General features: G+C 49.5%; 1 protein-coding gene across 3 annotated transcripts in view; it reads left to right on the forward strand.

The window, feature by feature from the left end:
* LOC147102088 (NADPH--cytochrome P450 reductase-like) overlaps positions 1–14,045 on the forward strand; it is a 137,263-nt gene that overhangs the window by 26,927 nt on the left and 96,291 nt on the right. For 2 of the 3 annotated variants that reach the window (XM_085964266.1, XM_085964265.1), the window contains exon 2: positions 250–460. In XM_085964266.1, coding sequence (XP_085820392.1) covers positions 267–460 — 194 coding nt within the window. In that variant the 5' untranslated portion in view covers positions 250–266. Of the gene's footprint in view, positions 1–226; positions 461–14,045 lie in introns of all 3 variants that reach the window. The other variant, XM_085964264.1, reaches the window with a different exon arrangement.

Consider the following 14,045-nt stretch of genomic DNA (forward strand, 5'->3'; position numbering starts at 1 on the left):
CTGTTATTACCCACTGCAAATTCTGGACCATTGTATTCAGAGTCTCCATCCCGCCTCCCCACAGTATTGCTCATCGAGCGAGACATGCATATTTTATATAGCCTCCATCTAACGTTGTATTTTATAAATCTTTTGGCATTGAAGAAATTTTAAGAAAAGGAAGTTTCAGTATTTGGCTTCTTAAGTGTGTTGGGAAAGCTGATCTCTGCTTTTAATTTTCCCTAAGGTGATACTTTGTTCTTTCGGCAGCCTCATCATTAAGGAACATGGATTCTTCTGAAGTGGAGTTTGGGGCGTCAACAGCAGACAGTGCTGCCGAGTCTCCCGTGGTGGTGGTCGAATCATACTTCAGTACGTTGGACATGTTTCTCTTCTCCCTAATTGCTGGGTTTGCAATCTATTGGTTTGTCTTCAGAAAGAAAAAAGTGGAAATCCCAGACTACAAAACAATCCAGCCACAGTAAGTGTTTAAACAAAAATTTCTGGAAAGTCTTCATCGGGAACTAGTTGATGTCCCATGGAGTAATCCACAGACATAAAGAAAAATGTACCTCTCTTTCTATAGTTGTTTAGATTCTTTCTGTCCCTGGCAACTGTCTGAGGCTGAACCAGACTGTTGGCAACCTTGGTGTTGTATTTAACCCCGAGATGAGCTTCCAACTACATATCCACATCATCACTAAGACCCACCTCTTTCCATCTCCATCGCTTGACTCCACTCCTGCCTCAGCTCATCTGCTGAAACGCTCAACCGTGCCGTTGTTAGTTCTTGACTTGACTATGCCAACGCACTCTTCCGCCCTCCATAAACTTGAGTTCATCCAAAACTCTGCTGCTCTTCTCCTAACTTGCATCATGTCCTGTTCACCCATCACCCCTGTGCTCACTGATCTACATTAGCTCCCCGTTGAGTAACGCCTCGATTTTAAAATTCTCATCCTTGTTTTCAAATCCCTGCATAGCCTTGCCCCTCCCTATCTCTAACATCTTCCAGCCCAACAACCCTCAGATATCTGCGCTCCTCCAATTCTGGCCTCATGCACAGCCCTGATTTAATCGCTCCACCATCAACGGCCGTGCCTTCAGCTCCCGAGGCCCTAAGCTCAGGGATTCCCTCCCTAAACCTCTCCGCCTCTCTACCCATCTTTCCTCATTTAAGACGCTTCTTAAAACCTACCTCCGTCATCTTGTCTAATCTCTTTGTTATTCGGTGTCAAATTTTGTTTGACAACGCTCCTGTGAAGTGCTGGCACTATATAAATGCTGCTGCTGCACTTGCTCTCCTCTTTTCTATAACTTTTACACGCTTCACTTTGTGGTTTCTGTGTATTTCTGTAACCTACTCTCCTCATTCTTTTTGTAAGTCTTGCTTATGTCTATCTCCTGGTGTGTCTTGTGTTCCTTTACTGGTGCACGCCATTGCTATCTTTTAGCTTTATGTTTGTATGCAGTAGGGTAGCAGCCCAACATGTACCTTAATACTGGGATTGAAGGCTCAGGCTCACTAGAAGCTGTTGCAACATGTGGGTGAGAGAACGTGAGGTTGGGAAATGGGTGCTGGTGTTGCCTTGGGATGGACTAGGCAGAGATTGCTAGGAGGGATTGGGCAATTTGGGAATGTTGCAGGTAATCTGGAGCTTGGCTGCACTCAGGATGTGTGGGGATCTGGCAAGACCTGAATGGAATCTAGCTTAAGAAATGGGATAGATGAAATTGAGAGATCATGAACTCAAACTTGCATGCTTTTAATATTCCTCCTCTTGAAGCAACTAGTTAACTCCCTTTTAACATAACTTTTAGCTTTGATAAGTTTGTGGCAGAGAATTCCACGTTCTAATCACTCCCTGCAAACTTTTTTTCTAAAGTTTCTGTAGTGTCCGTGTGTTGATAAAGACACTGAAGACAGGAGTTGGTTCATAGGTGTTTACTAAGCAAAGTCTGGGGGGGGGTTCTAACGGATATACACAATATACAGGCTTATATAGCCCGAGTGGCAATTACCGGCATTACAGCACACCTGGGGCTCTTAAAGGCACATACACTACAGTTCCTCCCCTTTTAGCTAACCAGTACATCATATTTTAAGTAATTATTAATTAGATGTTATAAGAAAAATAATATACACATTGCTGTAGTTAATTAATTATAAGTCAGTCTCTCAGGAGGCTTCCTGACTCGGTCCGGATAACGCCTCGGGGGTGTAGTAGTTTCTGGTGGTGTAGTAGGTTCTTTTGGCAAGGCTGATTCGGCTTGAATGCCAGTGTCAGGTTCATCGGGTTCCAGTATCACCGGATCGGAGGTAGATATGGGTATCTCTACTTCATCGTTAGACGTATAGAGTTGTGGTGTAGGTTGTCCCTTTTCGGATGACTTTATGATTTGGTCAGCATGGCGCCTGATGCGCTATCAATTACTCATAAAAGACGGAGAGTTAGGAGAGTAACTAAAAGGCTTTTTATTAACAAAGAACAGAGCATGCCTCTCGTGGTTGACTGGTTTCCAAGAAGGCAGGGGGCTGCAGAGCAGTCACCTTTATACCTGGGCATGTGGATGGAGCCAGGGGCGGAGCCAGCTGAGGCATGCATAGATACAACAGTGTGCAACAACAACGGTGAACAACAATAACAGTGGTTTACCACATTCACCCCTTGTTTAAAATTGAGTCCGACGGGGTGAAGTGTACTAAAGGTTCATGTAAGTAAGTCTATCAGGTGGCCTTGTATGCCGTCCTGATCGTCGTGGTGGCGGCGGTGATGGTGCAGCATCCAACGTTGAATCTGGCGTCTCATTGAGTGGTTGGGTGGTCAATGACGGGTCCTGGGGCTGCGGCATGCCGTCTACAGGGGTTGGGTTGTGGGTAGTGGTGGATGGCAATGGTAGTGTTTCAGGGGCACCCGAAGGTGCGAGGTCTCGTATGGAGACTGTGTCCTCCCGCCCGTCCGGGTACGCCACGTAAGCATACTGGGGGTTGGCGTGGAGGAGGCTCACCCTCTCGACCAGGGGGTCCATTTTATGGGACCTCACGTGCTTCCGCAGTAGGACGGGTCCTGGAGACGTCAGCCATGTCGGTAGCGAGGTCCCCAATGTGGACTTCCTGGGGAAAGTGAACATTTTTTCATGGGGGGTGGCATTGGTGGCCGTACAAAGCAGTGACCGAATGGAGTGGAGCGCCGCAGGGAGGACCTCCTGCCAGTGAGAGGTCGGAAGGCCCTTAGATTTTAAGTTTAAGAGGACGGCCTTCCAAACCGTCGCGTTCTCTCTTTCCACCTGGCCGTTCCCCCGGGGGTTGTAGCTGGTGGTTCTGCTTGTAGCAATACCTCTCATGAGCAGGTACTGACGGAGTTCGTCGCTCATAAAGGATGAGCCCCGGTCGCTATGGATATAGCTAGGGAAACCGAACAAGGCGAAAAGGTCATTCAGACATTTAATGACCGTGGTACTGGTCATGTCTGGGCAAGGGATGGCAAACGGGAAACGGGAGTACTCATCAATTATGTTGAGGAAGTACACGTTGCGGTCAGAGGAGGGGAGGGGCCCTTTAAAATCGACGCTCAGGCGCTCGAAGGGGCGCGTGGCCTTGATCAGGCTTGCTCTGTCTGGCCTATAAAAATGCGGTTTGCACTCGGCACAGATTTGGCAGTTCCTGGTCATGGTCCTGACCTCCTCGATGGAGTAGGGCAGGTTACGGGATTTGATGAAATGGAAGAACCTGGTGACCCCCGGGTGGCAGAGGTCATTGTGGAGGGTCTGCAGTCTATCAACCTGCGCGTTGGCGCATGTACCACGTGATAGGGCATCTGGGGGCTCATTGAGTTTCCCGGGCCGGTACAAGATATCGTAATTGTAGGTGGAGAGTTCAATTCTCCACCTCAAGATCTTGTCGTTCTTGATTTTGCCCCTCTGCTTATTATTAAACATAAAAGCTACTGAACACTGGTCAGTGAGCAGGGTAAATCGTTTTCCGGCCAGGTAATGCCTCCAATGTCGCACCGCTTCCACAATGGCCTGGGCCTCCTTTTCGACAGAGGAGTGTCGAATCTCGGGGCCCTGGAGGGTCCTTGAGAAAAAGGCCACGGGTCTCCCCGCCTGGTTAAGGGTTGCAGCTAGGGCGAAGTCGGATGCGTCGCTCTCCACTTGGAAAGGGATGGACTCATCCACTGCGTGCATTGTGGCCTTCGCAATATCTCTTTTTATGAGAGTGAAGGCTGCACATGCCTCTGCTGTCAGGGGGAAGGAGGTGGACTTGATGAGGGGTCTGGCTTTGTCCGCATAGTTGGGCACCCACTGAGCATAGTAAGAGAAAAACCCTAGGCATCTCTTCAGTGCTTTTTGGCAGTGGGGGAGGGGGAGCTCCATAAGGGGGCGCATTCTGTCGGGGTCGGGGCCGATGACTCCGTTCTCCACTACGCAGCCAAGAATGGCGAGGCGCGTGGTGCGAAACATACATTTGTCCTTGTTGTATGTTAGATTCAGCCGCTGGGCCGTACGGAGGAATTTCTCTAGGTTAACGTCATGGTCCTGCTGGTCGTGGCCGCAGATGGTGACGTTGTCTAGATAGGGGAAGGTGGCCTGCAGCGCGTTCTGGTCAACCATTCGGTCCATCTCCCTTTGGAAGACCGAAACCCCGTTGGTGACGCCGAAGGGGACTCGGAGGAAGTGGTAGAGACGACCGTCAGCTTCAAAAGCTGTGTACTGGCGGTCCTCAGCCCTGATGGGGAGCTGGTGGTATGCCGACTTCAGATCAATCGTCGAGAACACCCGGTATTGTGCTATCTGATTGACCATGTCAGATATGCGTGGGAGTGGGTATGCATCTAACTGGGTGTAGCGATTGATCGTCTGGCTGTAGTCAATAACTAGGCGCTGTTTTTCGCCAGTCTTCACTACCACCACTTGTGCTCGCCATGGGCTAGTGCTACCCTCAATAATCCCTTCCTTCAGGAGTCTTGCTACTTCGGATTTAATGAAGCTCCCATCCCCGGCACTGTACCGCCTGCTTTTGGTAGCGATGGGCTTACAGTCGCGGGTGAGGTTAGCGAACAAGGGGGGGGGGGGGGGGAGACTTTAAGCGTGGAGAGGCTGCAAATGGTGCGCGGCGGGCGATTTAAAAGCTGCAGACTGTGAGTGGGGGGAGGGGTCCGCCGTACACTAATGTGACACTTTTAAGGTGGCACTGAAAATCCAACCCCAGTAGAACGGCAGCGCAGAGATGGGGCAGGACAAGAAGTTTAAAATTTTTGTATTCTGTGCCCCTTACTGAAAGGGTCACTACACAGTAGCCACCGACGTCTGCTGAATGGGATTTGGAAGCCATAGAGATCCGATGGCGCGTTGGCAGGACCGGGAGAGAGTAACTGCGCACCGTGTCAGGGTGGATAAAGCTCTCCGTGCTCCCGCTGTCGAAAAGGCAGGTAGTGGCGCGGCCGTTTACCGTAATGTCCACCATGGACCTGGACAGTTGGTGAGGGAGAGATTGGTCCAGCGTCACGGAGGCCAGCGTATGGTCGAGCGAGTCGCTGTGGTCGTCAGACGAGGCGGTGGTTGAGTCCGGGTCACCCGCGATTGGAGTTGGAGGCGTCCAAGATGGCGGACAAAATGGCTGCGCCCATGATCCCGATCCCCACGCGGCTGGAGGTGTCCAAGATGGTGGACAAGATGGCTGCCCCCACGGTTCACACGCGGCGCTGCTGGCGTTAGCGGTTTTACCTTTGCAGGCGCTGACGTAGTGTCCTTTCTTCCCGCAGCCAGAGCAGGTAGCGTTTTTCGCCGGGCAGCGTGCTCTGGGGTGTTTTGCCTGGCCACAAAAGTAACATTTCGGGTCCTTGGACATCGCTGCAGCAGTTGGTGGCGGTCCCATGACCCAAGGTTGCGGCGTCCACGGTGCGGAGCGGTTAGGGGAGAATGCGTCCATATTCCGGTGGGCCGCGTCTAGCGAGAGCGCGAGGGACACTGCCTTCTTCAGGTCAATTTCGCCCTTCTCCAACAGTCTCTGCCGGGAGTAGTCAGACTTGAGGCCCGCAACGAAAGCATCTCGGATAAGTCCCTCCGTGTGTGTCGCGGCCGATACCTCTTTACAATCGCAGGCTCGGCCGAGTATCTGTAGTGCCCGTAGGAATGCCTCCACCGATTCCCCGGGCTGCTGTTTGCGGGATCTCGGGAGGTGTCTGGCGTAAACCGTATTTACCGGGCGTGTGTATTGTCCTTTTAGCAGGTCGATAGCCGCCGCGTAGGTAGTCGCGTCCTGGATGAGCGTGTAGACTTGGTGGCCCACCTTGGAGGCCAGGATTTTTAGTTTGTTTCCCTCTAGTGTCACGGCTGAGGCTTCCAGGTAAGCTTCGAAGCAACGCAGCCATTGTGCGAACTTGGTAGACGAACCCGCCTCTTGAGGGTCTAGGTCCAGGCATGTTGGTCTGAGGGCATGCAGCAGCGCCTGCTGCTCAGCGTTTGGTGCCGTCGTTTGCTGCAGCGCCTGCTGCTCAGCGTTTGGTGCCGACATTTTGTTTTTGTTAATAAAATTGATGCGCTATCAATTACTCATAAAAGACGGAGAGTTAGGAGAGTAACTAAAAGGCTTTTATTAACAAAGAACAGAGCATGCCTCTCGTAGTTGACTGGTTTCCAAGAAGGCAGGGGGCTGCAGAGCAGTCACCTTTATACCTGGGCATGTGGGTGGAGCCAGGGGCGGAGCCAGCTGAGGCATGCATAGATACAACAGTGTGCAACAACAACAACGGTGAACAACAATAACAGTGGTTTACCACAGCGCCTTATTATGCTTTCTCCGATGTCCACGGTATACATCAGTGGTCCTAGTCGTGTGCAGATAGTTCCAGGCTGCCATTTCTCGGTACGGTAGTCCCGGGCCAAAACTTGTTGACCTATCTGGAAGGTTCTAGTTGGCCTTTCATTCATGCCTTGAAACTGCCGGTTCTCCACGTCCCTTCTGATGTTGGGCTTGACCAAATCCAGCCGGCATCTTAGGTTTCTATTGAAGAACATCATGGCGGGAGTTTGGTTGGTAACCATATGTGTTGCATCCCTGTATGCGAATAAGAAGTTATCCACCTTGTGCTGAAGTTTTATGTCTTCATTACCCATGGCCTTTATGGCCTTCTTGAAGGTCTGGACAAACCTTTCAGCCAATCCATTGGTGACGGGATGGTATGGGGCGGACGTGTAGTGCTTAACCCCATTGTTTTTTAAGAACTTTCTGAATTCTTCGGACACAAATTACGGTCCATTATCAGAATATATCTGTTCCGGCAGCCCATTCCTGGCAAATATGGTCCTTAATACTGTGATGGTTTTTTCCGCGGTGGTGGAGGACATCTTTATTACCTCCGGCCACTTGGAGTGTGCATCAACCGCGATTAAGAACATTGAGTCCATAAATGGACCAGCAAAGTCGATGTGCACCCTTTGCCAGGGAGATGAGGGCCACTCCCATGGATGTAGAGGGGCTTGTGGTGGAGCGTTTTGGACCTTCTAGCATCCTAGGCAGCTCTTGGTCATTTCTTCGACGTCTCCATCGATACCTGGCCACCATACAAACGCCCTAGCTAGGTTCTTCATTTTCACTCCACCCAGATGCCCCTCGTGAAGCTCCTTTAGCACTTTATCCTGGAGTTTGGGTGGAATCACCACTCTGGATCCACACACCAAGGTTCCTCGGCACACTGACAGCTGTTCTCTTCTTTGCGAGAATGCTGGCAACAGTGGTTCGCCATGTGCTGGCCATCCCTTCACTGTTAAATCGTAGACCCATGAGAGTCGGGTCATTTCTCGTCTCCCTTTCAATGGCAGAATTTGTTACTGGTAGACATTCCACTATGGTAGAGTGGAACATCTCTACTGGGTCTACTGTAGGTGCCTCTTCTACCGTTGGCAACGGTAGCCGCGATAAACCGTCAGCATTCCCATGCTGTTTTGATCCTTTGTATTCTATGTTGTATTGGTGTGCCCCTAGAAAAAGGGACCACCTCTGTAGCCTTTGCGCTGTCATAATGGGAACACCCTTTTTAGGGTTGAATATGGAGATGAGGGGTTGATGGTCAGTCAACAAGGTAAATTTTTGTCCGTGTAGGTAATGGTTGAATTTCTTCACTCCCCATACCAGGCTGAGTGCTTCCCTGTCGATTTGGGCATAGTTACACTCAGCTGAGTTTAATGAGCGTGACGCAAAAGCTATCGGCCGTTCTGAGCCATCAGGGAATTTATGGGATAATACTGCTCCTATGCCGTAAGGGGATGCATCGCACGCCAGTCTGATTGGCAGTGATGGGTTGTAATGAACCAAAACTTCTTCGGATGTGATTAAGTCTTTGCATTTATGGAAGGCACGTTTACAGTCTTCGTTCCATTTCCAAATCACTCCTGTTTGTAGAAGTTCATTAAGAGGGTGTAGAAGAGTTGATAAGTTCGGTAAAAATTTATGATAGTAATTTATTAATCCCAGGAACGACCTTAATTGTGAAACATTTTCAGGTGCTGGGGCTTTTATGACCGCTTCAATTTTTTCAGGTGACTTATGCAACCCTTCATTATTAATTATGTGGCCACAATATATCTGATTTTGGAAAAATTCGCACTTGGGGCGATTTGCTCATAGGCCCCGTTCTTTCAGCCTAGTGAGCACCTGCTCCAAATTGGCACGGTGCTCGTTGTCGTTTTCTCCTGTTACAAGGATGTCGTCTAGGTAGCATTGAGCCCCCGGAATCCCTTGCAGGGCTTGCTCCATAGCTCTTTGCCAGATAGCTGGAGCTGATGCTACTCCAAAAACCAGTCGATTGTACTGGTACAGGCCTTTGTGTGTGTTTATCGTGAGATACTTTTTAGAGGCCTCCTCAACCTCCATCTGTAGATATGCCTGTGCCAAGTCAATTTTGGATAGTGAGGCGAAAATATCTTCTATCCTCGGAAGAGGATACTGTACTGTGTGAAGGACCGGGTTTACAGTCACCTTGAAGTCTCCACAGATGCGAATTTTTCTCTGTTCTTCAGATTTATCATTATTCAATGCTTTTTTCATGACTGGAACGATGGGTGTTGCCCACTCGCTCCAATCTATTTTGGATAATACGCCTGCCTTTTCCAAATTCTCCAGCTCTGCCTCGACTGCTGGACGAATTGCGTATGGCACCGGTCTTGCCTTAAAAAATTTGGGAATTGCTGCATCTTCCACTTTTATTGAGGCGGTGATGCCTTTCAAGGTTCCTAGTTTCTCTTGAAACACTTCTTTGGCGTTGGCCAAGACGTCTTTTAATCGTTCAGGTATGATGTCATCATTGTTTTTTTTCTTACTGGCCACCGTCAGTGCCTGAATGGAGTGCCAGTCTAAACGTATCTTTCTGATCCATTCACGTCCCAACAACGGTGGACCACCATCTTGTAGAATGTATAAATACAACTTTTGTATTTCTTGCCGTTGTATACAACAGGCACCCTTATTTTTCCTTTGGGGTATACTTTCTGCCCCGTATATGTTTTTAAGATAATGGATGTGTCTTTTAGAGGTATATGCGAAAATAGCCTCTCGTAATCCCGTCGATTTATTACGGTTAGAGCTGATCCTGTATCTAGCTCCATTTTAACTGGGGACCCTGCTATCGTGAGGGTAACCCAAATGGTTTGGTAATCATCTTTGGCAAGTACATTATGTAATTTGAGATAGCTTAGTCTCTTGTTTTCGGAGTCGCTATCGCTCTTCTGGTCTTCGGAGCTACTGTCCGTCATCATTTGTACCTTCCTGTACTTTCCTTTTATTGATTTTTTTTCTGTCTGTGTATTTATTTTGTCCAGATTGGCATACCCGTGCAATGTGTCCAATCTTTCTGCATTGCCTGCATGCTTTGTCCTTGAACCAGCAGTCCCTCTGGTTATGGGTGGATCTGCCGCAGCGATAACATCTTTCGAAACCCTGTGTCATTTCATGGGTGCCGAAGTCCTGTGTCTTTTGTTGTATCTCTGCAGCTCCTCTTGCTGCTGCTTCGTATGATACAGCCATACTGAAAGCTTTGTCCAATGTTAAATCTCTTTCAGAAAGCAGCCTTTTTTGTGTTCCTTCACTTAAGAGACCGCAAACGAATTTGTCTCGAAGATAATCTGATAGTCCTGCCCCGAATTGGCAGTACTTTGATAGCTTTCTTAATTCGGTTAGGTAATCAGCGTTACTTTCATTCTTGTGTTGATTTCTCTTGAAGAATTTGAATTGTTCCGCTATCAGCAGCGGTGTTGGGTTTAAGTGCTCCTGCAGGGTATCAACAATTTCTTTAAAATTCTTGTCCTTTGGTTTGGCTGGAGTGATTAAATTTCGTAACAGCCCGTATGCCTTTGCGCCCATTAGGTTCGGCAGTACTGAAGCTTTTTTTTCATCTTCTATTCCATTTGCAGTGCAATATACCTCTACTCTTTCCACGTATGTGGTCCAATCCTCTATTTCTCAATCAAAAGCATCAATATTGCCAGACTTAGGCATTTCAGAAAAGATATGGCGCTTCCCGCGCTTTTCTTTCTTTTCTGCAGCAAAGATATGGCGCTTCCCGCGCTTTCCCGCCGCTGCTGCCGATGACCACGCTGTTTCCCGCGGTTTCCGTTCTTTTTTTAATTTTTTATTTACAGTTGGAGACTCGTTCCCGCCGGACTTTCTCTCCAGGTCTGAATGCTGACCTGCTTGCCGCGCCGGCCGTCTCCCAAGTGCTCCCTCCCAGTCCGTTATTGCTTGCCTCCGATTTCGCTGCCTGTCTCAGCTGTAGAGCCAGCCGCTGGAGCCCCAGCCTGACGCCCAGGAAGGATTAGCGTAGTACCTGCCACCAGCTTGGCCAGCTGGTGAAACCACAGCTTCTCTCACTTTCTTGAGTCTTCTGGACGCCCGAGGAATCGATGTCCTTGACGTGCTGCCGAATTGCAGGTAAGTCCATTTCCACTTCGTCGCCACTGTAGTGTCCGTGTGTTGATAAAGACACTGAAGACAGGAGTTGGTTCTGTTGATAAAGACACTGAAGACAGGAGTTGGTTCATAGGTGTTTACTAAGCAAAGTCTGGGGGGGGGTTCTAACGGATATACACAATATACAGGCTTATATAGCCCGAGTGGCAATCACCGGCATTACAGCACACCTGGGGCTCTTATAAAGGCACATACACTACAGTTTCCTTTAATTCTTTGCATGATCTTAAATTTGTTTGCACATTCTCCCCGTGTTTGCGTGGGTTTCCTCCTGGTGCTCCGGTTTCCTCCCACAGTCCAAAGATGTGCGGGTTAGGTTGATTGGCTATGATAAATTGACCCTTAGTGTTAGGGGGATTAAATACGTGGGGTTACGGGGATAGTGTGGAATATGTGTTGGTGTAGTGGTTACGGGGATTGGGTGGGATATGTGTCGGTGCAGGCTCGATGGGCCGAAATGGCCTCTATCTGCACTGGGATTTCTGTGATTCTGTGATTACTCTTGCTGATCAGATTTTTTTTAAAAGCAATCTATCATTTAATCTTTTGTAACTATCTCAGGTCGCCTTTTAGATCTTAGTAAGGGTGGGGTGGGGAATGGGGAAATATTTTCATAAACTCCTCGTCCCTGGTAATATCGTTGTGAATCCACACTACGGCCCCGATTTTCTGCCAGCCGTCGGGAGGGCTTTCAGGCGGGCGGGGGCCAAAAATCGCAGAAATAGGGGGTCGCGACCCCCCCCCCCCCACCCCACCTGATTCCCCACCCCGTCCAACTTTCGGACCGCCGTTTTTCTGCGACCTGAATCAGTCCCGCCCGCCACTGGCGGGACTGGCCGTCGGGACCCTGATCACCAATTATTGGCATGTTTAATGCCAATTTAAGGAGCCCTTGCTATTTTCAAGGGTTCCCCATGCTAAACACGCCTGCGGGGAACCCCGCTGATGAAAGCTGGCGTGAAGCTTGCCGGCTTGCTTGCTCTCAGCTGCAGGTCATTCGGGAAAGCTGCGATTTAAAGGGACAGCATTTGTATGTTGAAGGACCTTGTTGTTGCAGGTTTGGGGCTACTTCTTCAAGGCTTAGGCACAGCTGTGGAAGGTTGGAGCCTCACACACTTCCCCAATGCGATCTCCTGGGAAGCCCCTCTCGCCACCCTCACTCAGCGCTTCCTCAGCGGAGGCATCTACCAGAAGCATGGGACGCCTTTTTTTCCTTCCCTTCTTGCCATTAGAGGATCTCCAGCAGCAGAGGCGGCAGCAGCAGAACCAGGAACAGCAGGATGAGCACCAGGAGTACCAGGCTGCTGCTCACTCACCTGAAGCTGCACAGGCCAGAAGGGGCCAGTGCTTGGAAGTGGCTTGAGAGCACCTTGCTGCGCATTAGGGAGCCATGGGGACCCGTATCTGCACTGGCAGTCCTACTCAGAAGGACTTCCATGAAGGTCTGGTTTCTCTGTTCAATAGATGGCCAATGCTCCTTAAGAGATGTCATTCTCTTATGAGCACTCGCCATGTTTTCCGTACCCTGGCGAGTTATCTCCTCCATGGAGGTTGCCAACCTTTACATGGTGATGTGTTCATGTGCCAATGACTCCACAAAGGCTCTGCTCGTGGTAGCTATGGACTCCTCCATTCGCTCCACACTTGCAGCGACCCTGGAGACAAAACCTGCCAGAGACTCCTGCATCTGTGCATGGAGATCCATCACCTCTTCTCTTGCGGATGGACCCAGAGGCAGAGGGTCGACATGCAGCGCAGCTGAGCTGAGCTGGCAGAGTCCTGCGCCCTCCGACGAGGACTCTCCACTGCTGTCCCTGTCTCCAGAATCTGCTGAGGCTCACTTGTGAGCTGTGAAACACCAGGTGACAACACTATATGTCCCAAAGGTCCCCCCGAGGTGCGAGTGTCTGCACTGGTGCTGGGTGCGCTTACTTCTGTTGACGCTGCGCCCTCAGAGGTTGGAGCTTCCTCTGAGGAGTCTGGCTGCACAGCCTCTTCCTCCACAGTGGGGACGGGGGCTCTGGATGGTCCTGTGGGGGAGTAGAGGAAGGAGTTTGAGATGTGATGCCAAGGTTACATGCACATTCGAGTTAACATCTGCTGACACCTGCATCCATGCAGCCTTGGTCTCAGTGGGAGGCCTCTTCCTGCCTGACCTAGGGAAGAGGACCTCCCTGTGGGCCCTAACCCCATCCAATAATGCCTGCAGTGAAGCTTTGTCGAATTTGGAGGCAGCTCGGGGTCTGGCACTGGCCACAGCTGCTGCAGGCTCCTCTACCATCTTGTATGGTTCGTTTGGAAGCCAACAGAGGAAGCAATGCTTGCTGTGGACCTCGAAAGCACCACAAATGATGACATCATACTGTGGGGCTTTCTGACTAGAAATGGACAATTAGCAAGGCTGCCCACACGCTGGAAATTAATTGGCCTCTTGAGGGAAAATTGCGTGGAGCTGGCTGACTTTTTTTCGGGTCAGAACCCCACATTCGGGGAATCCGACCATTTCCCACACAATCCACAAAATCGGGCCCTACATGTTCCATTACTTTTAAATCCTTACTAAAATAGTAGACAATACTGCCAAGTGTGCCCTTACCGCTTCATCATTATCTCTAAGTTTGTGTATTCTATTCCGCCAAGATACAATGTCAGTTTGCCTTTTTTATGACCTTATCTATTTGCAGTGCTGTCTTTTTAATTAAAAATCTCACCATTATGCACAGCATTTCCTTTTGCTATCAACTTGACCCCAAAGTGAAATGGCATTGATCCCACCATTTGCTTCATCCAGCAGTGTCTTCACTCAGTCACATGCGATAAATCCCACACGTTTCCACACTTGCCATGTGGAGTGCTGCCCAAGTACTTCACATTTTTCCCTGGAGGCAGTGGAAGTGCCTACAAGTGATAACAAGTCACTCGCCTTAATTCTAAGACACTGACGTAAGTGGAGAAAAGTGGCTTATGATTTAAAACCTAAAATTTCTGCATCGGGTTTTAATTATTGAAATGTCTGGCTATCTCGCATAAAAATCCGACCGTTCAGTCCATCACTGGACAGGGGGCAACCCAAGGCAACGAGAACCAGTGTTAGTCGTCT

This window comes from Somniosus microcephalus, chromosome 22 (assembly GCF_052327205.1).
Source record: "Somniosus microcephalus isolate GS21.2 chromosome 22, FLI_Smic_1.0, whole genome shotgun sequence".
Taxonomy (NCBI): Eukaryota; Metazoa; Chordata; class Chondrichthyes; order Squaliformes; family Somniosidae; genus Somniosus; species Somniosus microcephalus.